General features: G+C 57.6%; 1 protein-coding gene across 1 annotated transcript; it reads right to left on the bottom strand.

Moving 5' to 3' along the window:
* MORN1 (MORN repeat containing 1) lies at positions 1-24681 on the bottom strand. The gene is given in 11 exon segments (XM_032629743.1): positions 1-671; positions 1121-1245; positions 1639-1762; positions 10272-10382; positions 11336-11432; positions 20057-20144; positions 20724-20814; positions 21786-21896; positions 22385-22483; positions 23398-23469; positions 24606-24681. Coding segments are annotated over 11 exon segments (1458 nt in total). The 3' UTR covers positions 1-207.
* Between the last annotated feature and the right edge of the window lie 110 nt (positions 24682-24791).

Consider the following 24791-nt stretch of genomic DNA (forward strand, 5'->3'; position numbering starts at 1 on the left):
TAAGTAAATAAATAAAAGTTTATTTAAAAATAAAAAAAGAGGCTGAGGAGAGCATGAGGGCCCTAAACCGAAGTGTGCGTGAGTCTGCCTGTCAGGGACCCCAGCCCCAATTACCGAGCAGCCCTCACAGAAGTGTCGAGGGCCCTGGGGACCAGGTGGGAGCCCCGGCAGCTGATCAGCTGATGCTTGGCTGAGACGCGCCCTCTGTTAACTCACATGCCCACTCTCCCCGAAGGTGCGAGCCCTGGGTTTGCGGGAGGATTCGATCCCTGAGCATGAACTGCAGTGATTAAACCAGCTCAGCCCGAGCTCCAGCACCAGCTTCCGGGAGTAATTCCAGAAAAGACCCGTGGCAAAGCCAGGCCCACACTCCACGGAGACAGGTCTCCGCTGCCCGGGCCTGGGGTGTGCGGGCTCTGCCCGACACCGGAGCCACATCTCCATGAAGAACCTGGAGCCAAGCGCACACAGAGATGCTGTCGGCCCTGTGCTCCAGGCAGGGTGGAGTCGGTCGGAAAACCAGGTGAACACGTGTGACCATCGGGCCCACAAGCTCCCCACAGAGCCGGGGGTGACCTGGGGGAGGGCTCCTACGCGGTGTCCTGTCCAGGCCGACACAGGCCTCCTGCTGGCAGCGGCCTTGGTGGGTTTGCCACCCTCCAGGGATAGCCCTGAACAGAAACAGCCCTGAGACCAGCGGCACGGGGGCCTCACCCGCCGCCAGGCTCACAGGGGACGAACAAACTGACTTCACTCTGCGTTCACGGCAACGAGGGCTGTGCACGTGGACAGCCCAGGACAGCGGTGCAGTGGCCCGGACCACTCATCCCAGCCCACCCCGCCCCTCCCCCACCGGGGGCCCTGGGTCTGCACGGCGAGCACGCCCAGCAGCCCGGACGCCAGGTTGGCAGCCCCCAGCCCGCCTTTTAACCCACCGCCACGGCGACCGCCCCTCGGAGCTGTCTGGGATGTCTTCCTGGGACGCCCCATGTCTCCCAGGCCCACTGTTCTCAGGGATCAACTACACTTCCTCCTGCCCAGGTTTGGGGGCACCGCTGTCACCCCATGCACCCCTGAGCTTGCGCTGCCCACTGCTGACCCCTTGGTTAACCCCACTCACCGGGCAGGTCGCAGGCGTCTCCCTCAGGGAGTGGGGAGTTGGCGCCGGCACCTTCCAGGGCAGCTCTGGGCTCCAGGTCTCTGGACTTGGGGCCGGACAGAGGGTAGGAGATGCATTGGAACCCACTGAGGAGGGAAGGACAGGGCTGGGCTCTGCTCGACGTGGAGCTGGGTGACACCTGGCTGCGGGGACACGGGGATCCAGGGGCCGGTCCAGGTAGGAGGAAGGGCTGAGGTGGCCGCTCGGAGACCAGGGTGGTGGGAAGGAAGGGGGGGCAGGCAGGGTGTCTCGCCGCAGTCCTGGCCTCCCTGCCCTCTGCCTGGAACCCCCTCCCTGCCCGGACCCCACAGTCAGAAGGCGCCTTGGTTCCCCCTCCGCCAGACAGAGTGCGTCGTGACCCCAGTGCCCGCAGTGTCCTGGCGGGAGCAGGAGGGGTGCGGGAGGGGCTCGGGGGAGCAGAGTCGAGGAGGGACCCCTCCCCACCCTCATGGGTGTCGCGCGGGGTCACCCTTACTCACAACGGGGTCTGGATGGGTGTCTCTCTGTGACCATCGTCCACTTTGAAAAAGCTGACCTCCGAGTAGGCTGGGAGCTGCATGTATCGGATACCCGCGGAGATCTCCACCACCTGGCCGTCCTCACCTTCCCGAAGGAGAGAGAGGGGCTGCCGAGGGCTGCAGGGGCGGGGCGGCAGCACCTGGGTTCCCCCAGCCCCCCACCCCGGCCTCCGTGAGGAATGTCTGCGGCAGTGTCCAGGAGGAGCAGGGCGCTGCCAGGGGCCAAGAGCACGGGCACCTCGCCCTCCGCTCACCTTCCTGGGCCCGCCACTCCTCTTGGCCCTCAGCCGACTGTCCACCCTCTGCCTACCCACTCCACCCCGTCCTGGGAGTCCCGACCTGAGTCCAGCTCCGGGCCGTAGGGCACCTCTGTGCCTCTGGCCCTGACCGGTCCCTACTCTCTGGGAGGGCCTCTCCTTGCTGGCTGGCCTCAGGGCTTCACCGGCTACAGGCTCAGGGCTGTGGGGGACCGACTGAGCACACGGCCACCCATCTCCCACCTCAGCCTGGGGGATGGGCTCCACCCACTCACCTACATCCCCGAGGCACCCAGCACAGGCCTGGTCACATGCACTCGGGGGCTCGGGGTCAACAACGAGCACTGACCAGTGCAAGTGAGGGCCCTGTACAGCCTCGAGTTGCTGAGATCGTAAAAGGAGACACGCAGGGCAAACACCAGAACGTCGTGGACTTGGGGAGACAAGGAGCCAAGTGTAGAGACAACTGTGGTTTGATCGGCTTCTGGTTCTGGTCCAGAGGGCGTAACTGGGACCCACGGACCCTCCTACTCGGAGCAACCAAAGAGCAGATGAAACTGAATGGGACTGTGGTTTTCAAGACCTTGGACGTCAGGCAAGGACAGCGAGCGGTTCCCGAAGGATGGGAAACACACGACGGACTCCACAGTTGCCCAGTTCCTGCCCTGAGAGGACGTGCGGGGCTGGTACAGAGCGGGTCGGGTAGAGGCTGGTAGACAGGCCCACGCAGGACGGAGCAGAGGCGCACCACAGGGTCAGTGCAGCACAGGTCAGAGCATGAGTGACGGGAGAACGAGAGGCCCCAGCAGGATGGGATGCCTGCTCGTCCTGTCAGCCAGGCTGGAGAACTCAGAAGTCAGGGCATGTCGAGTGGAATTCTCAGTAATGGGGGGCGACGGGTCTTAGACTGAGGCCCCCTGCAGACCCAACAAATCCCAAACCAAGGTCTGAGAGGATTAAACTGTCTCCAAGCAACGTAACTGCGCCCCAGAACAAAGGTCAAAGGTCAAGAATGTTTACAGGGACACAGGTGTCTCTAGCCCCCAAGGTAAAATTCACAAGGTCCGACATCCAATCAAAGATTACCAGGCAGAGAAGGCAGGAAAGTATGGCCCATAACAAGGAGGAAACTCAATCAAACTGACCCAGAACTGACACAGTGGAAAAGGACATCATTTTTTTTTTAAGTAGGTTTTTTTTGAATTAATTAATTTATTTTTGGTTGCGTTGCGTCTTCGTTGCTGTGCAGCTTTCTCTGTTGTGGCGAGCAGGGGCTGCTCTTCGTTGCGGTGCGCGGGCTTCTCATTGCAGTGGCTTCTCTTGTTGTGGAGCACGGGCTCTAGGTGCACGGGCTTCAGTAGTTGTGGCAGATGGGCTCAGTAGTTGTGGCTTGTGGGCTATAGAGCGCAGGCTCAGTAGTTGTGGCGCATGGGCTTAGTTGCTCTGCGGCATGTGGGATCTTCCTGGACCAGGGCTCGAACCCATGTCCCCTGCATTAGCAGGCAGATTCTTAACCACCGCGCCACCAGGGAAGTCCCGAAAAGGACGTTTTTGAAAGTTATTATTATAACTGTATTTGTGTGTTCAAAAGTTAAGTAGAGACACAGAAGATATAAAAGAGAACAAAGGTGGGGCTTCCCTGGCGGTCCAGTGGTTAGGACTCCGTGCTTCCACTGCAGGGGGGTGCGGGTTCGATCCCTGGTGGGGGAACTAACATCCTGCGTGCCACACGGCCAAGAAAATGAATGAATAAATAAATAAATAAAGATAAAAAAGAACAAAGTTGATTCTAGAGGTGAAAACCATGAGATGAAAAAACACACCAGATGTGATCAACAATAGATTAGATACTGCAGAACAAAAGATTCATGAACTTGAAAACACAGCTATGGAAATGATCCAGAATGAGACACTGTGAGAAAAAAGAAAAAAAGGAAGGGAGGGAGGGTGGGAAAGAGAATCCATGGATGGGGGGGCAGCCTGATACATGGAAAATTGGGGTCCCCAAAGTGGGGGCAGAGGCTACCCACTGCTTTGGGTCCCCCAAATGGGGGCAGAAAAATTATCAGAAGAAATAATGGCTGGAAAATTCCCAAATTTGATGAAAATTATAAACCCACAGATCCAAGAAGCTCAACAGATTCCAAGCACAAGAACCACGAAGACAACTACGCCATGTCGGATCACAATCAAATTATTCAAACCAGTGAAAAAGAGAAAACCTGAAAAACAGCCAGAGGAAAAGGACATTTGTACAGGGACATGAAAGCAGATCTCTCAGAGAAAACAACGCAGACAAGGTGACACCACAAAGCTCACCTGGAAGATGAGCCAGAATCCTGTATGCGGTAACAATGTCTATCAAAAAGGAAAGCAAAATCAAGATGTACGAAAGCTGAGAGAATTCATCACCAGCAGACACATATGACAAGAAATGTTAAAAGTTAAGTCCTTAAAAAAAAAAAAAAAAAAAAAAAAAAAAAAAGTTAAGTCCTTTGGGCAGAAGGAAAATGGTAGCAGATGGAAATCTGGATCCATGGGAAGGAATGAGGACCAGAAATGGGAACTCAGCAGATGACACTAACAGGTGAGACTTCCTTTTCTGTTTGTTGAATACTCTTTAAAAGGTAAATGACTGTTTAAACAAAAATAATAACAATGTATCATAAAGTTTATTAGATACATGAATGTAAAATGTACTAAAACAATAGCATAAAGATTGGGATTGTAGAAGTCAGTTAATTAAATGACATAAAAATCCTAAATGTTTATGCTTCTAATAATAGAGCTTCAAAATACATGAAGCTAAAACTGATAGAAATGAAAGCAGAAATAGACAAAAACACAAGTATAATCAGAGATTTCAACATACCACTGTCAATAACTGATGGAACAAGCAGACAGAAAATCAGCAAGGATATAGCAAACTCGACAGCAGGGTCAACAAAATTCACCTGATTGACATTTATAGAATATGCCACCCAATTCCACTCAGAAGCAGAATTCACACTCTTCTGAGCCATATTCTGAGCCATAAAACAAGTCTCAAAAAACTTAAAAGAATTCAAGACATACAAAGTATGACTCTAACCACATGGAATTAAGTTAGAATCAATAACAGAAAGATTTCTGGAAAATTCCCAAACACTTGGAAATGAAACAACACACTTCTAAATAACTCTTGGGTCCAAAAAGAACTCAAAAGGAAAATCAGGACGTATTTTGAATTGAATGAAAATGAAAGCACACCATGTCAAAATTTGTAGGACGCAGCTAAAGCAGTATGAAGGGCGAAATTTATAGCAATAAACTTCTATATTAGAAAAGAAAGGTCTGAAATAACGTTAGAAACTTTCCACCTTAGGAAAATAAAAAAGGAGAGCAAATTAAACCCAAACTAAGCAGAAGCAAGGAAATAATGAGATCAAAATAGGAATTAATCGGACTTCCCTGGTGGCACAGTGGTTAAGAATCCACCTACCAATGCAGGGGACACAGGTTCGAGCCCTGGTCCAGGAAGATCCCACATGCCGTGGAGCAACTAAGCCTGTGTGCCACGACCACGGAGCCTGTGCTCTAGAGCCTGCAAGCCACAACTACTGAGCCTGCGTGCCACAACTACTGAAGCCCGTGAGCCTAGAGCCCACGCTCTGCAGGAGAAGCCACCGCAATGAGGAGCCTGCGCACAGCAATGAAGAGTAGCTCACACTTGCTGCAACTAGAGAAAGCCCGCGCGCAGCAACGAAGACCCAACGCAGCCAAAAATAAATTTAAAAAAACCAAAACAAAACAAAATAGGAATTAATGAAATAGAAAACAGACAATAGAGAAATCAATGAAACTAAAGGTTGGTTGTTTATCAATGAAACTGATAACCTCTCACTAGACTAGCCAGGAAAAAAAGAAAGAAGACGCCAATAATCAATATTAAGAACAAGAGAGATGGTATCAATTCATTAACTGGGGAGCAAGGGAGTGCTATGAACAAGCTTATGCCAAGAAATCTGAAACCTTGGAAGACACAAAACACCATACTCACTCAAGAAGAAATAGATAAACTGAACAGTTCTATATCCAAAGGAAACGCAACTAGTAGTTAAAAATCCTCCCACAGAAGCAGCCGCACAGCACAGGGAGATCGGCTGGGTGCTTTGTGACAGTCTGGAGGGGTGGGATAGGGAGGGTGGGAGGGAGGGAGACGCAAGAGGGAAGAGATATGGGAACATATGTATGTGTATAACTGATTCACTTTGTTATAAAGCAGAAACTAACACACCATTGTAAAGCAAGTATACTCCAATAAAGATGTAAAACAAAACAAAACAAAAAAAACCTCTCACAAAGAAAACTCCAGGCCCAGATGGGCTTCATATTGAATTCTACCAAACATATACAAAGATTAACTCCAAATAGATAATAGGCCTAACTGTGAGAGCTAAAAATATAAAATTCTTAGAAGAAAATACAGGAATAAGTCTTCATGACTCTGGGCTAGGCAATCTTCTTAGATATGACACCAAAAACACAAGCAACAAAAGAAAAAAATAGGTAAATTGGACTTCATCAAAATTTAAACTTATGGGCTTCCCTGGTGGCGCAGTGGTTGAGAGTCCGCCTGCCGACGCAGGGGACGCGGGTTCGTGCCCCGGCCCAGGAAGATCCCACATGCCGTGGAGAGGCGGGGCCCGTAAGCCGTGGCCGCTGAGCCTGCGCGTCCGGAGCCTGTGCTCCGCAACGGGAGAGGCCACAGCAGTGAGAGGCCCGCGTACTGCAAAAAAAAAAAAAAAAAATTAAGAAACGGCATGATAACCCACAAAATGGGAAAAAGATATTTGCGAATCAGATATGTGACACGGGAGTTGTATCCAGAATATATAAAGAACTCTCAAAAACTCACAATAAAAAGACAAGTTGCCCCAATCTTTTTTTTTTTTTTTTTTTTTTTTTTTTTGTGGTACACGGGCCTCTCACTGTTGTGGCCTCTCCCATTGCGGAGCACAGGCTCCGGACGCGCAGGCTCAGCGGCCATGGCTCATGGGCCCAGCCGCTTCGCGGCATGTGGGATCTTCCCGGATGGGGGCACGAACCCGCGTCCCCCGCATCGGCAGGCGGACTCCCAACCACTGCGCCACCAGGGAAGCCCTGCCCCAATTTTTAATGGGTAAAGGATCTGAATAGGTATTTCTCCAAAGAAGATGTACAAATGGCCAATAGTGCATGAAAATAAATGCTCCAGATCATCACTCATTAGGGAAATGCAAATCAGAAGCACAATGAGATACCACCTCCTGCCCACTGGGATGACTATAACCAGAAAGACAGAGCAAAAAGTGCTGGCGAGGAGGTGGAGGGTTTCAAACCCTCAGCCATTGCTGCCGGGAATGAAAACACATCCAGACTGAAAAGGAAGAAGTAAAATTGTATTTATTTGTAGACGACATGATCCTGTGTATAGAAAATCCTAAGAAATCCTCAGAAATAACCAGCAAGGTCAAAGAATATAAGATCAACATGTAAAAATCAACCGTAGTCTAGTAATTTCTGAAGTGAAGATAACAAAACAATTCCGTTTATAATAGCATAAAAGAATGTAACAAATGTATTAATAAACAAATTATAATTAAACAATAATAAATCATTGATCGTTTATTAATAAATTTAAGAAAAGTGCGAGACTTGCTCACTGAAAAATACAAACATTGATGAACGTAAAGAAAAATAGGTGGAGAGATGTGTCATGTTCGCGAATCAGAGGATTCAGCGCTGCTAATGGAGGTTCTCCCAGCTTGAGTCAAGGCATCCCTGACAAAATCCCAGCAGCTTGTTTTCTTTCCTTTTTTGGGGCACGGAAGTGGACAAGCTGATCCTAAAATATTTATATGGAAATACAAAGGTCCCAGATTAGCCAAAACAATTTTGAAAAAGAAGAACAAAGTTGGAGGCATCTCCAGTTTCAAAGCATACTGGAAGGCTGCAATAATCAAGATGGTGTGGCAGTGGCGTAAGGATAGACACATCAATCAATGGACAGAACTGACGTCCGGACATAAACCTTCACCCTTACGGTCAAGTGACTTCTGGCCAAGGTGCCCAGGCAATTCAGTGGGGAAAGGACAGTCTTTTCAACACATGGCACTGGGACAACTGGAGTCCACATGAAAAAAGATGAATTTAGACCTCTATCTTATCCACAAAAAATTAATTCAAGAGGGATCAGAGACCTAAATGTACAAGCAAAAGTTGTGCAAGAAAACAGGAGAAAGTCTCTGTGAACTTGGGCTAAGAATCCTCAGATAAAGTCACCAAGACCATGGTCCATAAAAGAAAGAAATGATAAACTGTACTTCATCAAAATTTTAGGGCGTCCCTGGTGGCGCAGTGGTTGGGAGTCCGCCTGCCGATGCGGGGGACGCGGGTTCGTGCCCCGGTCCGGGAGGATCCCACGTGCCGCGGAGCGGCTGGGCCTGCGCTCTGGAGCCCACGAGCTACAACTACAGAGCCCACACACCTAGAGCCCGTGCTCCGCAACAAGAGAGGCCGTCAAAGTGAGAGGCCTGTGCACCGCAACGAGGGGTGGCCCCCGCTCGCTGCAACTAGAGAAAAGCCCGTGTGCAGCAACAAAGACCCAATGTGGCCAAAAATAAATAAATAAAATAAATTAAAAAAAAATTAAAATTGTGCCCTTCAAAAGACAACATTAAGATTAAAAGATAAGCCACAAACTGAAAGAAAATATCTGCAAATATATATTTGCTAAAGGACTTGTATCCAGAATACATAAAGAACTTGTATAACTAAAAACTAAGACAAACAACCCAATCCCCCCCAAAAGAATGGTGAAATATATGAATAAATATTTCTCTGTGGAAGACGTACAAATGGCCAACGAGCACACGAGAAGCTGCTCAACGTCGTTGGTTTTAGGGAAACGCAAATCAAAACCATGAGGAGGGACTTCTCTGGCGGTCCAGTGGTTAAGACTCTGTGCTTTCATTGCAGGGGGTGCAGGTTTGATCCCTGGTCAGGGAACTAGGATCCTGCATGCCGCGCGGTGCGGCCAAAAGATTTTTTAAAAACCCAAATAACAACCAAAAGAAAAAAACAAAGAAAACAAAAATCCATGAGGAGCTGCCCCCTGACATCCTCGGGATGGCTACGCCCTGGCAAGGACGTGGAGAAATCGGAACCTTCGTACATTGCTAATGGGATGGTTAAATGGTGCAGACACTTTGGAAAAGAGTTTGGCCATTTCTTGAAAAACTTAAACACGCACCTACCCAACAACTGACCCAACAATTCTACTCATAAATATATACCTGAGAGAAATGAAACATGTTTGCACAAAAACCTGCACGTGAATGCTCACAGCAGCCAAGTGCCAAGGACTGGACTGTCGCCCACGGACGCAGGTGAGCAAAGTGCTGGGCGGGCAGGAGGGGAGGCTAGTGGTCCACAAAGAGGAGCGCAGCACCGCGCACTGGGCGGGAGGGAGGAGCAGAGCGCGACCACAGGTGAGATTCCATCCACACTCAGTGTCCAGGAAAAGGCACTTGTGGTGCCTGGGATGGAGGGTGGGAACAGGGCAGGAACGAGGGGTCTTTCTGGGGTGGAGGAAACGTTCTGGAATGGAACTGGTGTAGCAGTGGTCGCCCAGCCCTGCAAGCGTCCTAAGAATCACGAAATCACTGAATATAGATGAATTTTACGGTGTGTAAATTATGCTGCAATAAGGCTGTTAAAATAAGCCAACTGTGACTAAATATACTCGGTTCATGCCGTACGTCATGCTTCCCACGCGGAGCCGTGGGACCGAGCTGGACCGCTGTGCAGGAACGTCTGTCTCCGGTGGTCCCGCCCCGTCCCTCCGGGTCTGCTCTGCTCACGGGGCGGGAAGCCCGGTCGTCCCTCTGCTTGGCCGCAGGGCTGATTGAGCATCTAGACGCAGCCCAGACGGATGGGCGTCTGTCCACCTTGGTCACCCCACGAGGAGCTTGAGAAACCCTCCCCTTGCCAGGCTGAGCGGCTGGCCCGGGGCCCACATGGCCTCCTCTGTCCTCTGACTCTGCGTGTGTGACCGCCGGGAGGGCCGCCCGTGTGCTCACGCACGCACATGCACCGCACAGCGGCCCCCCGCCGGCTGGAGGGCTCGCACGCCCACTGCCCTTTCTGCCGAGGCTCCGGCAGCGAGGACTTGGGAACGGGGTGACCTGGGTGCAGCCGGGAGGCCAGAAGCCACCTGTGGCATCTTGTCTGCGTTTTTGCTACTTCAGAACCCGACAGCTGCTTATCCTTCTGAAAAGAATACATAACCCTGGCCGCCTTCCTGGAGACACTTACTCATGGCAATTTCCCCACCGTCCCGCTGCAGCTGAATGGTCAATGCGAAGGAAGATTCCTGGGCCACGTCCGTCACCTCCGGACCCAAAATCACGATCCCTGTAGCTTGTGCTGGGGAGAGCAGAGCGCACCTGTCCTGGGGTCAGGGCGGTGAGTGCCACGGGTCTGCATCCCGCATCCTGAATGCCCTGTGCAGCCGCTCAGGCCTGACCGTGTCCCTGAGGGGCGCTGTGGGGGTGGGGGGCGCATGGATGGCACAGCTGTCAGGGCTGGGGGACCGTCACTGACGCCGTGACCTTAACCCCGTCCTGAGGGCCGGCTACAGTGATTTGAAGTGGGTCGTCTCAGAACTGACCTGATCACGGTAGGGGGACAGCAGAGCTGAGGTGACAGCCCAGCAGTGCCCAGTGCACCCGGGGCACGTTCCCGCACGGCCTCCCGCCCACTGCTCGGACCCGGGCCCCGCACTGCGTGCGTCTGAGTCAGCGACCTGATGTGTGCTGGACGAGGCTGTGGCTGTCTGCCCGGGAGCTGGCCTGGTGAGCAGGGTCCACCCGCAGCTCTGAGTGAGCAGCTGCACCCGTGGACCTGGCACCAAGGTTCTGATCGGTGACCCGAGTCCCTGGAGTCTAACAGAAGCCCCCATGCCCGGAGGCAACACGGGGAGGGTGAGGCGCAGGCAGAGGACCCTGCAGGCCACAGGCCACCTGTGCGCACACCGCAGTGCAGAGAGCTCAGGGTGGGGGGCTGGATGGAGGCTGTGCAGGGGGGCCAGACGCCCGGAGCCCCGTGGGTGGGAGACCCCGAGGCTGGGAGCCCTGCTTGAAGCAGGACCACTTGGGTCCAGCGTCTGACGGGGGCCTCTGCGTGTCACAAGCCCCGTGAAACCACAGCAGAGCATGTTTCTCCCAAAAGGGGATTCTAGGTTCCACTCCATCCAGCCCCGCTTGGTCCACACCTCCCGCGAGACTGCCCAGGGCCACCTGAGAAAGGACACGGCCAGACCCAGACGTGACCCCACAAGAGGACCCCACGGGGCCAGCGGCAAGGCCGGGGGCACCTACTCATGGGGTGGCCGTTGATCCACACCCCTCGGTAGACGCCCCCGGAGCAGTGGGCCATGCTGCCCTGTCCACTGAACACGTCACCGTGCCACCGTCCCTGTGGAGAGAACCATGGGCTCAGACGGGCCGGTCTCCCTGCCGCACAGCCCGGCGGCCCCCCAGGCTCCGAAGGCCCCTGGGGACCCCCGCAGAAGGCGCTGCCCTTTGAACTTCAAGAAGCCAGGAACTTTGGAGACAATGGCCCGAATACAAAATGCAAAGAAAATATGGCTCCAAAGGGCACACTTTTGAGCACAAAGCCCTTTTAACACAGAGTCACGGGAGGCCGACCGTGCAGGCGAGCGGGCCTGCGGGGTCGAGGTGCTGAGTGTTCCGACACGCTCCTTGATAACAAAAAGGCCAATTAAAATCACACTGGGAACCCGCACAGCCGCACCCTGGGGGCAGCGCCAACTCGCTGCACACCCCAACTCTGCCACCCCCATAAGAAGCCTGCTTTGTAAACGATACACACGACAGAGCGGAAGAATGGTGCCAAAGAGCAGGAAGACTGTTTTCCTGGAAAAGTTCGAGATCTTAATGGGATTTTATTCAGCTACGAGTTACTCCTATCGGAAGAAGCATTAGCCACAGGCGCGTTTTGGTTCGATTCACTCTTTGGCAGAAGTTGACTGGGCTCCCGCTTTCCCGCCCAGCCCTCCGAGTGGCCCGAGGCCGCCCAGCAGCTGGGGCCGGGCTCCGGTTGGCGGGAGCCCCTCAGGCCCTCGGGAGGGGCCGCCTGGCAGGTGGGGCCTGTGGGAACGGCCCCTGAAGAGCTCAGACACCCCAAGATCTGGGGGAACAGGTTCCACGGCTGTTTGGAACACACGGTCGCTGTGTTCACATTACAAGGTGACAGGGAAGGGGCCTGGCCGCGGCTCCCCCTCCAGCCGGGGCACCAGACAACTGTGGCGCCCTGGTGGGTGCATGGCAGTAGCGGCAAGGCAACAGCTCGCGGCTGCAGGAGGGGCCGGCTGCCAGCTGGGGGTGGCAGTTGGGCAGAGGCGTGGCTGTGCCCCCCACAGGAGGCCTGGAGCCGCAGGGCAGCCTCATCTCTCCAGCCCCCAGACCCAGAGAGCTCTGCCCTCTGGGCCCACACTCGGGCTGCGTTCCCGGAAAGCTCGGTGCCAGCACGGCTGACATCGCAGACGGTCTATCGACGTCCCCTAAGACGTGGCTCACGTCTGCAGGCAGCGTACCAGGCCAAAGAGGGGGCGAGGCCCCACGTATCACGCCAGAGCAGGGACCGCCGCCAACCCAGTGGGCCCCGTGCTGCCGTCCTGGGCTGGGGCTGGGGAGCCCCAGAGTCATTAGCTGCCCATCCCTGGAGCCAGTGTGGACTCCAAGCAGCAGCATCTCCTGGGCTTGATGCCTGGTCCCAGGAAGGGGTCCTGTGCACAGGTGTGCACGCATGCCGGCGTGTGCGCCCGTGTCTGCTGTGTGGTGGAGGCAGCAATGCTCGGTGATCGCGATGGGCTGGGTGACTGGGGGCGAGCAGAGCGGGAGGGTCCTGGCCGAGCTGGGCCATTGTTTCTGAGTCTGGGTGGGGCCAGCCCTGGGGGGCGGGGAGCCGCCCCCCACCCCCAGCTGTGTAGAGCACACTGACGTCAGAGCTTCTCCCAGCTCGTAGTCGGTTTGCTGGGATCAGTGGTGCTCCTCAGAGGTGAACGAGTCGCCGGAACCCTTTGCTTCCCCCACGCCGCCGTCCCCAGGCCTGAGAAGTGACCGGTTTCAACTCGGGAAGCAGGTCTCACGGCCAATCGAACGCAGCCTCTCAGGAGCCAAATCAACTCATCACCCCGCCCCCTCCGTTCCCCCTCCCCCGCCCTTTTACGTAGAGGTTCATGCCCTCGTCTGAGGCTCTGTGCTGGGGTGCCTGGGCAGTGGGCCGGTGGCCCCGGGGAAGGGTGGTCTCCTCCAGAGACAAACACCCCCCTGTGGGGCCCGGCTGCCTCCACCCGCACACCGCCCCCAGCTGGAGCTGCGCCCGCTCTGTGCCCGGGGCCAGTGTGCTGCCTGCCCGCACAAGCGCAGGCCTCACCCCTGTCCTGGGCAGCGGTGCTGGGGTCACCGCCCCTGCGGGGTGGAAGGGGGAGGACGCCCAGGGGCAGGTGGGAGACGGGGCTTCCAGCCACGGGGAAGTGGCGGGAGCTCTGTGCGCGCGCACGCGTGCCCCGTGACACGGCCTCGGCCTCCGTTCGAGCTTCTCCATCACGTGACTCTGAGCGCTCCCGCCAAAGAGGGCCGAGCTCTGTGGCGCTCCGCGGCCCCCTCCCAGAGGCCTCTCCCTTCCCTCTCAGTCGTGGTCCCGTCTTGTCTGTCTGTCTGCTCTGGGGCATGAGCTTCCCAGGGCAGGGCTCCATGGGGACAGCTAGGGCTCGAATGAGCGCGGGCTCCTCTCCAAACAGCACGATGGCCACTGGGGCCCTCGACCGTGTCGGGGTCCACGTCTCTGCACGCCCTGCCCCGCCCCTTGGCCCTCTGCGAAGGCGCAGCGTGGGTTTTCAGGAAGAAGGCAGGCAGGGCCTAGGGTCGCCGGGGAGCCAGGAGCAGACTCAGGCGGGTCCAGCACACAGAGCCTTGGAGCATGGCCTGCGGGCACACGGGCTGCCGCCTACAGAGCAGACAGGCAGTGAACGTGCCCCTCAGACCACGAAGCCCCAGCCCACTCCGCCCTGCTAGGTGTGAGCAGGGTCAGGCTCCCCACCAAGTCACTGTCCAGTCCTCGCCATCCACGCATTGACCGACCGCTTAATCGCTGACCGACCGCTTAATCGCGCTCCCGAAATCTGAGACCCCCCACCCCCCAGCTCAGGCTGCAACATAGCACTTTCCCAGGACAGATACACGATACACTTCAGCAGTGTAACTCATCCAACAGCGTAGAATCTAATTAATGTTACAAATCATGCTTTTGAAAACCCTGCCCTTTCTCAGTCAGCTGACACGCACCAGAGCGCGAACAAACACGTGTTAACGCGTCTCTGCGCCTGGCGGCTCTCCCTTCTCCTCCCCGTGCAGGTGAGGACCTGTGTGTGCTGGCGCAGTGCAGGAAGACGCGAGGACGGCCGGGCCACCCTGCACGCGAAGCACGGGTGCGCAGGGTCCCTGTTAGGAGAGGCCCTGTGGGGTGAGTGGGGCACATCTTGTGGCCGGCGGTGGCTGAGGCAACCCCAGGGCCTCTCAGCTCCAGGATGGGGACCTATGTGCTCAGAACTCCTTCCCTGGTCCTTTCTTTGAAGAGCACGGAGTCGGGGGTGGGACGAGGGGCCGCTTGGGTGCCTTCCCCACCACACACGAGTTTGAATAAATTGTGAGAAATACACCCCTGACTCTTCTCATTTCGGGAAGCACTTTCTAGTTAACAGATTCCCGGGAAAAGTGACGGTGCTTTCCCTGGAATTGCTTCTGCGGCTGCGTTGCCCTGTTGCGTTTTCAGGCGCTCCCAGGCGCACTCTGAATCTCCGCCCCGGTCAGAAGCCCACCTTCCCAGCTCATCCATCTCTTCCCCACCTCCAGTCCTCTCCAGGGCACCGGGGTTTGGCCGACCACACCAAGAGGCGCCGGGGCCCGGCTCTCCACAGCATCTTCTTTGATGGCATCCAGTCTGGAGGAGGTGACTTCCCATTGTCGCCAAACTCCCTCCTGGAGCAGGTGAAGACTTTCCTGAGGCCACGGCTCCTAGACCAGGGAGGGGCGTGGCCCCGGGTCACCTGCCTGGGCCTGCGGCTGCAGGGGCCCGGGGTCTCCAGCTTTCGGGGTGGCCTGCTGGGGCAGCAGTGGCCACACAGGCCAGAGTGTTGGTGGCTCCTGCCCATCATTCTCTGCAGACACAATGCCCCTCACTTCCCAGCTAACAGCAGGGTCCCTAAGGTGTCTTTGACCTCCACGATCCTGGCCATAAGTTCCCTGGATTTCAAAGTGTGACAAGCTCTGCTGATGCAAATACAAGCTGCCTTCACACTCCGGGACCTGACATCCGTATGCGTAGAACCCCACTGGGAACGTGGGGCAGTGCTGGTTCTGCTCTGGCAGCCCAGGCCCCTCCTCGTACGATGTGCTAATGGGCCCAGATGCTTCTCACGGTCAGGCCCTCATTCCTGGACTGTGACCTCCCAGCCAGGACAGTGGCACAGGGACACGGAGCCCCTGGCATTCCTACAGATGCACAGGTGAGGAGAGGGGAGGCTGGGAGCCACCAGCAGGTGAAGACGCGCATGAGGCCGACCACCTGCTCTGTGCGGTGAGCAGGTGCGCCGCCCAGCAGGCCTCCCTTCGAGAAATGCAGAGAAACGCCAACACGAGAAACGCAGCCAATGCACACGGAGGTGCCCCGGGACGGGCAGAAGCGCAGCTGCTGGCGGCACCACGGCACAGCCGCACAGGTAGGAACATTCCATGTGCACAGAGGCTGAGGTTCACTGGAGAGCACCCCTCTGTCCCCTCCGCCAGGTGTGCGCTCGCCTCCACAGCCCACAGTCTGTCCCCAGGCTCCATGGAGGCGGCCCCGGAGGACGCTGCTCTCCGAGGGGCTGCCGGGTGCCTGTCTCTTAATCACTTCATTGGCACCGCGGTTATTTAAAAAGCAGACAACATGGGACTTCCCTGCCGGTGCAGTGGTTAATCCACCTGCCAACGCAGGGGACACGGGTTCGAGCCCTGGAAGTCCAGGAAGATCTCACATGCCGCGGAGCAACTAAGCCCGTGCGCCACAACTACTGAGCCTGCGCTCTAGAGTCCACAAGCCACAACTACTGAGGCCCGCGCGCCTAGAGCCCGTGCTCTGCAACGAGAAGCCACCGCAATGAGAAGCCTGCGTGCCGCAACTAGAGAAAGCCTGCGTGAGGCAATGAAGACCCAATGCGGCCAAAAATAAATAAACAAACACAAAACCCCCAGAAAACACAAGCGTTGTGGGAGGATGTGGAGAAATTGGAACGCTGGTGTGCTGCTGGTGGGAATGGAAAATGGAAAACGGTGTGGAGGTTCCTCAAAAAGTTAAAAATAGAATCGCCACGTGACCCAGCAGTTGCGCCGTTCCCAGAACTGGGAGCAGGATGGTGCTCACAGTAGCGTCACTCACAGGCGCCAAGAGGTGGAGAGAGACCGAGTGTCTATCGACGGACGAGCAGCCGGACATAGCGTGGAAGGAACATCCACACGGCAGAGCAGGAGCCAGCCTTAAAGAGGAAGGAGGTCCCGACACCTGCCCCAACGTGGATGGACCTAGAGGACACGATGCCGAGTCAAATGAACTAGACACGAAAGGACACATCCTACATGACCCCACTTCTATGAGGTCCCTGGAGGAGATCCATAGAGACAGAAAGTAGGAGGGCGGGGGCCGGGGGCTGGGGGAGGGGTGGGGAGTGAGTGTCTAATGGGGACAGAGCTTCAGTTTGGGGAAAAGAGAAAGTTCTCGAAATGAAGGTGGTGATGGCTACACAACGTGAATGTGCTTAACGCCGCCGGGCTGTGCACTTATAAATGGAGGAGGTGGTGAATAAAGTTAAAAATGGAGAAAGCTCTCTGCCTCGTGAAGGCTTGCGGACAGCTGTGCCCTCGTGGGGGACACGCCAACTCCCTCTGGCGGCTCCATCCCTCCCAGGTGACGCTGCATGCCCAGAGGTCACAGGTTAGAGGTCAGGAGCAGGAGGCATCCCCACAGCACGGAGAGGCGGGCCCTGAGAGCTGGGAGCTCCTGTGTCCACACCGTCGGGAAGCTGTTTGGGACGTGGGGATTCAGGGCCTGGCTGTCCTCCCGGGGCCCTCAGGACATGGTCGTGGCTGCGACCGCGGGGCTGCGTGTCCCGGTGCTCAGGGTCTGGGTCGCGTGGCCCTGAGAGGCTGGGGCATCGCTGAGCAGCGGGAACGCAGGCGGACGGCCTGAACCCTGGGGAAGGACCCTCGTTAACCTGCAAAGCGCCGGGGGGACGAAGCCGCCAGCCCCTCGCACTCTGCCGGCTCCCGCCTGACATCCAAGCCGGCGTCCACTGGGCATCCGCTTGGAGGGACGCGTCTCTAGCTCCACAGCCAGCGGAGGAGCCCCCTGCAGGGCCGGGCGGTCGGCAGGGCCGGGCTGCCCCCTGGTGGATGGCGGCGGAGAACCCCCAGCGCCCCGGCTGAGCAGCGACTTGCTGGGGAGGCCCGAGCAGGGCCCCCAGTGCCCAGGCCGCTGATGCAGAGGCCCTGGAGGAGCCCAAACTGCCTCTGGGGGAAGGGCACGCGGGGTGGAGGGTGGGGGCGGAGGCTTTCGGGATTCTCTGGAAGAAGGCGAGGGCTCGGCCACCCCCTGGTTTGGGCGGCCTCCTCGTCTTTGGAATGGTGGTCGAGAGAGTCGGGGAGCCAGAGAGCAGCTGAGGGCAGTGCCAGCACTAGAACCGCGACCCCACACCTCCAGCCCGCGAGGTGTGGACGCTGTTGGGGGTTCTGAGCGAGGAAGATCCTCCCAGGTCCCCCTGTGTTTCCCTCTTCCGTGGCAGCTCTGGAGAATTCAGGCCAGTGACTGTGGCTGCCCAGGATGAGCCCTAAAGCCTGGCCCCATGAGGATGGACAGACGTCCCCCTTGGGGAGAAGCAGCAGAGCTCTGGCCGGGGCACAGCGGCATCTGCAAATGGGCTCTGGCGCAAACTGCCAACCGCAGCGGCCCAGGCGGCACCCCGGGAGTGGCTGGCTACCCAGACCAGGACTTGCGGTCCCAGGAGGGGCCTGGGAGGTGGTGTCACCTAAGCAGAGCTCTGCGTTTTACAAGCAGGCAAGGTGAGTGTGCCGGGGGGAGCCTCGCAGCCAGGGCAAGACTCTACACTCCCCAGCAGGACACTCCATCTCAGGAAGCGCCCTGGCCAGTTACCAGTTTACTGCTTCTCAGCCCCCAAACGACCCTTCCTGCCCGACTCTGTGCTCCGGGAGCTGGACCCTGAAACGTGTCGCTTTGCCAGCTAGTGCTGTGCTGGGCGCTGCAGGGACCCCGGGGGGAAGAGGCTTCCCTCGGGCTCCAGGGTGCCCACTCCTAACCCCTCAGGCACAGGGGTTTGTCCTGGGCGAGTTCCTCTGTGTCCCAGCGTTTCCTGCATACACGCCCCGGCGGCTGGCAGCAGACGCCCAGGGAAGCTCCTCCAACCCAGCGGGCTGTGGCCACACCCCCTGTCGGCAAGGTCTGAGTCTCCGGAAGGGCTGGGCTTTCCCTCGTCTCCTGGGACTTCTTTCCCAATCTCCACTCTTAACTTTCACATGAGAAACTTGGCAAAGATATGAATTCAGCTGACAACCTAATTCTGCAACCCACACAATCAAATTGTTTCAGCCCTGAGGCTGTGAGAAGTGAGGGACTCTCAGGACCGTGGCTGGAGCTGAGTGCAGACCTGAGCTCCCGTCCAGGACACCAAGGGCCTCGCGCCGCCGTCACTACATCCACAGCCACGTGCAACCCTCGGCTCCCGAGGCCCAGATTCAGCTGGCGCATCACAGCCGAGCTCGGTGGCAGCTCAGTCACTCCCAAAGCTACCACGTGCCACAAGTCACATCTCCCATGGCCTCAGCCCCACGCGGTCAGGACCGAGGATGCAACCAGGCCGGTCCCCACCCCATCTTTGGGGGCACCTCCTGGGGCCACTTTCGCATTTGCTTTTGCCATATTCCTGCTTTTACCCCTTTGAGTGTTTTGCTGCCTTTCACTAGTTAATACTTTCATGTTCAATTACTGGTGTGACTTCTGTCTTCCAGTGGATTCTGGTTCAGGCATCACCACCATCCACCTGACGCTTGGGCCAAAAATGCAGGGACATCTTCGCTTCTGCTCTTGTCAACCAGTCCAGTGTCTGTACCTCCAAACCACCCCAAATTTGGTTCTACACCCCATGCAGGCCGCCATCACCTCTCTCCATGACTGAGAGCAAGAGAAACCTTCCAAACACAGGGATCAGGTCACCAACTCCTTCCAGCACTCTCTGTGATGTGCAGGATAAAACTCCAACCCCTCGTAGCTCCAGGGCCTATGCGTGGGACTGCCTGGACCTCCTGCCTTGCCTCCCCTGACCCCTGCTCTGGCCACGCAGGCTTCTTCCTGCCTTGGAGCCCAGCCTCACCCTTCCGCTGCCTGCAATGCCCTTCCCTGTGGTCTCCATGCGGCGGCCCCTTCCCATCCTTCAGACCTGGCTCACGCGGCATTCTCTGGCCCCTGGCTGCATCTCTGCAGGGCCGGTCAGGCCCACAGGCCGGCGTGCGGGAAGCACAAGGATGATGGATTCTGGGGGCCCGAGAAGGTCTTCCCACGTGCCTGAATCTCTTGGCCTCGTGGCACCTAAAACCCCCCATCAACTCGAGAGTAGCAGCTGCCACGATGATGGGGGGTGGGGCGCAGAGCCCTGCTCGCGAGGAGCAGGGAGGGGTCCTCGCCTGCTTCCCCAGGTTATCGAGGGCACTGGGACCCCACGGGTATCTCCTCTCAAAAAGGCTTCACCAGGCCATTCCCACAGGAGAGAGTGTTGGGTCATGGGGTGTTTCAGGAACCAGACGGGACGGAAAGGTGTTAGCGGGTGGCCCTTAAGCTCTCTGAACCGCATCTTCTCATCAGCGAAAAGGGAATGGTGGCCGACCCTACATCGCAGGGTCAGAAGGGCAGCACCTGGACTGCACCCCGGGCGGCACCGGGAGCAGAGGACGCCCGGCCGGTGGGTCCAGTACCTCATAGATGGAGCCATCCGCATGGCGCAGTATCCCATGGCCCTGGCGCTGGTCCCGGACCCAGTCACCCTCGTACTCATCTCCGTTCCTGAGGGACAAACGCGGAGGCTGCTCTCAGGCTGGGAAGGGCCAGGTGGCTGTGTGACGCACACCGGCTCCTCCGACTGGGGCTCAGCACGCACCCCCGGGACCAAGGCAAAAATAGGCCCAGAACAGATGGCACAAGCTGTGGCCTTGCCAGGGCCCAGCCAGAGGGGCAGGTGGCCTTGGCGCCCAGTGGCGTGCAGTGACGGGAGGCCCCGCTTGCTGGGCCCCAGGTGTGAAGGTTTGGAGAGGAAAACGGGAAGGAAGTGGGGGGGCCTGCAAATCCCAAGGGCAGAATTTTGCACGAAAACTGCCCGGAGTGTGAAAGACGCCCAGCACTGGGCCCGAAGCTGAGAGCCTGCGGGCGTCACCCGACTCGGCCCCGCTCCACCCTCGCACCCACCCAACCTTCTCACCTGGTGTTTCATTGAAGGAGGGGGATGGATGTTCTTTCTACTAAATACACACAGAACCAATGTCAGTAACTGAGGGAGAAATTGCAGGATCATATGAAAAAATCACAGACCATACTTTCAGGGCTGGGTGTTCAATGGGGGTACGGCCCACAGGATGGCGGACTCACCGGAAGACCATCCGCCCTTGGCCGTGCCGCTTGTTGTCGTGAAACGACCCCCAGTACACTTGTCCATCTGCGTCCACCAGGTGCCCCTGTCCTGGAGGCGGGCAGGAGTCGAGGGTCACCTCGTACCTCCGTTGGGGGAGGGGGGTGTCTAGAAGAAGGATGGGGTCGGCAACCCCTGCAGCCGGGCCCCATGGGGGTCCCCCGGCCCCGCAATCGGATCTGGGGCGGCCTGGCAGCCACACGCAGCGGGAGCAGCTCTGAGTCCAGCTCTCAAGGTCCCGAGGGAGGATGGGGGCGCCCCGGGCCCCCAGCAACGGAGACTGAAACGCTCTGCTGTCCAGCTGGGGTGGTGCGGCCGCGCGGTCAAGGCCAGCTCGCAGGTGCGAGTTCACGCTGAGGACCGTCAGTCGTGCAGGGCCTCCACCACCTACTCAAAGGGCCCAAAGCCAGAGGAAGTGCTTGTGAGGACACGGAGTCTCAGGGCCTGGACACTCAGGAAGGGGGGCGTCCTGACCCCTCACGGGAGGCGTCCTGACCCCTCACGGGAGGCCTTGGAGGGGTCAGAGCTGCACCCGCGCCGGGCATGCTGTCGGGGGCTTGGACTGCTCTGCTCGCTCCGGCGACCCCGGGGCTCTGCCTGCTGCTCCCCGGAATGTGGCCTCCTGACTGGCTGGGTCCCACAGGACGTGGAGGAGGTGACCGAGCCGAGGGTCAAGAGGACCCACAGTGCTGGTTGAGCCACTGCGACCCTCAGCGAGTCCAGGAGACCCGCCCGGCCGAGCCCAGGCCAGACTGCTGACACGGGATCGAGGGCGATGGCAGAGCAGGGACCTGAGTCACCAGGTTTGAGGGGCTCGCTGTGAGCCCTGCGCTCCGAACCTCACCGGACCGGGGAGTGCACTCGCGCCCAGGCCCGTCCAGGCCCCAAGTCAGTATCCGGGGAGGGCTGGGGTCCGGGCCCCACAGTGTCCACCCCGAGGCCGATGCCTCACGCCTTCCCGCGGACCCCGGACCTTCTCTCAGGCTGCAGGAGAGCTCCCCTTCGTAACGCGGACCCCGGACCTTCTCTTAGGTTGCAGGAGAGCTCCCCTTCGTAACGTCCGCCGGCTTTGTACTTCATGATGCCGTGTCCTTGGGGTTCTCCCAAAACAAACTGTCCAGTGTAGGTGTTCCCTGGTGTGGACGGGACGCGGGAAGCGGTGTCCAGGGTTAGACTCGTTTCCTGAGTCCAGCGGGGTAACCAGTAGTTCCTGCCTGATCCGTGGGCAGTGGTAGCAGAACACGGTGTCCCTTTATCTCACCGCTCACCCTGAACAAGGGAAATGGGACTCCCTCCCTCCCAGCAGTGTACGTGCAAACTCCATTGCAAGGGGACCCTCTCTGGGGCATCTGTGTGCTGGGGGCAAAGGCCCCGCCAGGCCAGAGTCCATGGTGTGAGGCTTCTCTCCGCTGAGAACCCAACACCCGCTTGCCGGTGGGGGTCTGAGGTTCTGCGGGCAGCAGTGTGGCCACCCTGCCCCAGGCTGGCACGAGGCCATTATGAGACACCTTAGGGAAACCAGGGGTCCCCAGGTTACTGATGGAAGTGCCTTCTGCACCCGGAAGGGAGGGGCCAGCTCACACCAAGGTTGGTTTAGGAGGAAAGCGTCGGGCCAGCTAACCTGTCAGGGCCCAGTGCCGGCAGCCCTCTCCCGTGATCTCTCCGTCTACAAACTCGCCTTTGTAGTAACTCCCGTCTTTAAGCAGAAGTTTGCCCTGACCTGGTAAAAGACGTCGTGCTGTCAGGCAGTGGCTGGGAGTGGCCGCTGGGGCATGCGTGTGGCCGGGCTTGTTTCTCAGGGATGAGCGCGGAGCCGTGAAAGTCTCTGCGTTTGGCTCCATCTCTCGTCCAGCACGTGCTCTCTGCAGGCTCACCCACACACGTCCACCAACAAGAACGTCCGTGAAACATGACCGAGCGTCTTCCTGCTGTTCTGGCCATCGAAAGTGCAAGGACCCCGCCCCCAGACCTCCTCAGAGGGGACTCGATGGCCACTTCGCCTCTGTCAGTGCAGTGGCAGAAGGAGAGAGAGAGAGTCTGTGGTCATAAGGTGACACTGAAGCATACATTTCAAAAGGAGGAACCACTCTGTCCAGGCCAGGAAGAGAACCAGAGATTTCAGCACAAAAGTGAGAAACATCCGTGGGGCAAAAACGTTACAAGAAAAGTCAATAAAAGTCAAAAGGTTCAAAATATAGAAAATCCTGGCAGCCAACAGATATAAAAATAGCTCATGAGAAAATACTGAAAGATCAATCCTCCAGTAGAAAATCAGGCAGAGGATGTGAGCAGACAGAACCCCAAACAGGCACAAAACCATGTGTGCAAACTTTGGAAAGTTCAGGCCTGCCTCTGGGGGGGACTCCAGGGGACTTTCACTTGATACTTGCTCTCGTCTGCTGCTTAGATTTTCTACAAAAGCAGGCAGTCTCTTTATCATCAGACAAAAAAGAAAAGCAGATTTCATCAGCACCAGGGGAGCTGTCCAGGCCTCCAGCGCTGCAGGATGGCCCCTCACGGGCACTAGTGAGTGCTGAGGGCCCGGTGTGGCCAGCACCTGTGTGGCCCCCAGATCGGCAGGGACACGGGCCATCAGCGGCATGGCTGCAGGAAGAGGCCACAGCCCATCCTTACCATGTTTCCTGCTTCATCTCCATTCTCCTTCATATCAAAAGAAAGAATTCGGGTAAACGTAGACTCCGTAACCTGAACGTTGAAAGGAGGGTGCACAGGTTAGCAAGAGACACAGGTGACCTGGCTGATGACCAGCAAGCACTGAGGTGCGGGCCGTCCCGGGGGCTTCTCCAGGTGTCTGTGGCTTCACCCCCAGTGAACTCCCCTGCCCACTGCTCCCCAAAGGCTCAGTTTGGGTCACGACTCTCCCTGTTCATCTGTTTATGCACCAGACTCGCTGAGCACCTACTCTGTGCAGAGAGGCCCCGGGGGAGGCAGGCTAGGAGTGAGCGCAGGGTCCTTGAAAGGAGCGTGCGGGTCGGTGGGAGGGTGGATGTGTGTGCGCGGGGGTGGGGAGCCTTCCTGAGAGGGGACATTTGAACTGAGCCGAATTAGCTGGGGGTAAGTGAGGGCACAAGGGGAAGAGCCGTCCCGGTCATCTCTCTGCAGGGACCTCATCCCCCCAGCGGCCTCCTGTGCCCTCCAGACAAAATCCACACTTGCATCCAAGGAGGGCCTGCCCATCGTCACTTCTTGCCACTCAGCTGCTGGGTGCACCATCCCCCAACTCCAGTAGTTCCTGGAGAGGGCAGGGCCCCCCTTCCCACCAGCCCCCCTATTTCAAGGCCAACTTGGGCATTTCTAGGGAAGCTTGGGGTTGCCAGACTCTGGTATCCGCCATAAACGAGGCTGGGGTTCTACCTAAAGTTAAGAGATGTGGACTCGGATCTCTACGGCCCCGTTTTAGTCATTCTATGAACAGGTTCTATCAAACCTCCTCTGACCGCGCGTCGGGGACGTTGGGAGGCGCGGTCAGATGAGGCGACCCCTGCCAGGACGCAGGGACACCCAGGGTCGACTCGGTTCCTGCCGGCTGGGTCTCCAAGACACGGCCGGTTCTGCTACTCTGGGCCCGGGACCCCGCCCATCCCGCGGGCACCGGGACACGCGAACGCGCGTCCCTCCCAAATTGGGGGCGACAAGGCTGCCGGGGGTTGCGGGCTGGGCTCGGGGGAGGCGCGCGTGGGGAGCCCCGCTGGGCTTGGGGGCTGCGGGTTCTGGACTTCCTGAAGTGAAAGTGCGTGTGCGGGGACACGCAGCGAGCGCCCGGACCTGCCCGCCTCCCTCCCATCTGGACCGAGGCCCGGTAGGGCGCAGTCGGCTGTTACCGTCCCGCAGTGGCCGAGCCGGCGGGTCTCGGCGCGCCTGGCGGGAGCTCGCGCACCCATCACGGGCGGACGCCATCTTACCTCTAGAGTTTCCCTTAGCAACCTCATAGCACTCCTCCATTGGCTCGTTGGTCGCGAGGGGGCGTGGCCTCGGGCTCAGTCTCTGGGCGTTACCAATCTCTGGAG

This window comes from Phocoena sinus, chromosome 1, assembly GCF_008692025.1.
Source record: "Phocoena sinus isolate mPhoSin1 chromosome 1, mPhoSin1.pri, whole genome shotgun sequence".
Classification (NCBI taxonomy): Eukaryota; Metazoa; Chordata; class Mammalia; order Artiodactyla; family Phocoenidae; genus Phocoena; species Phocoena sinus.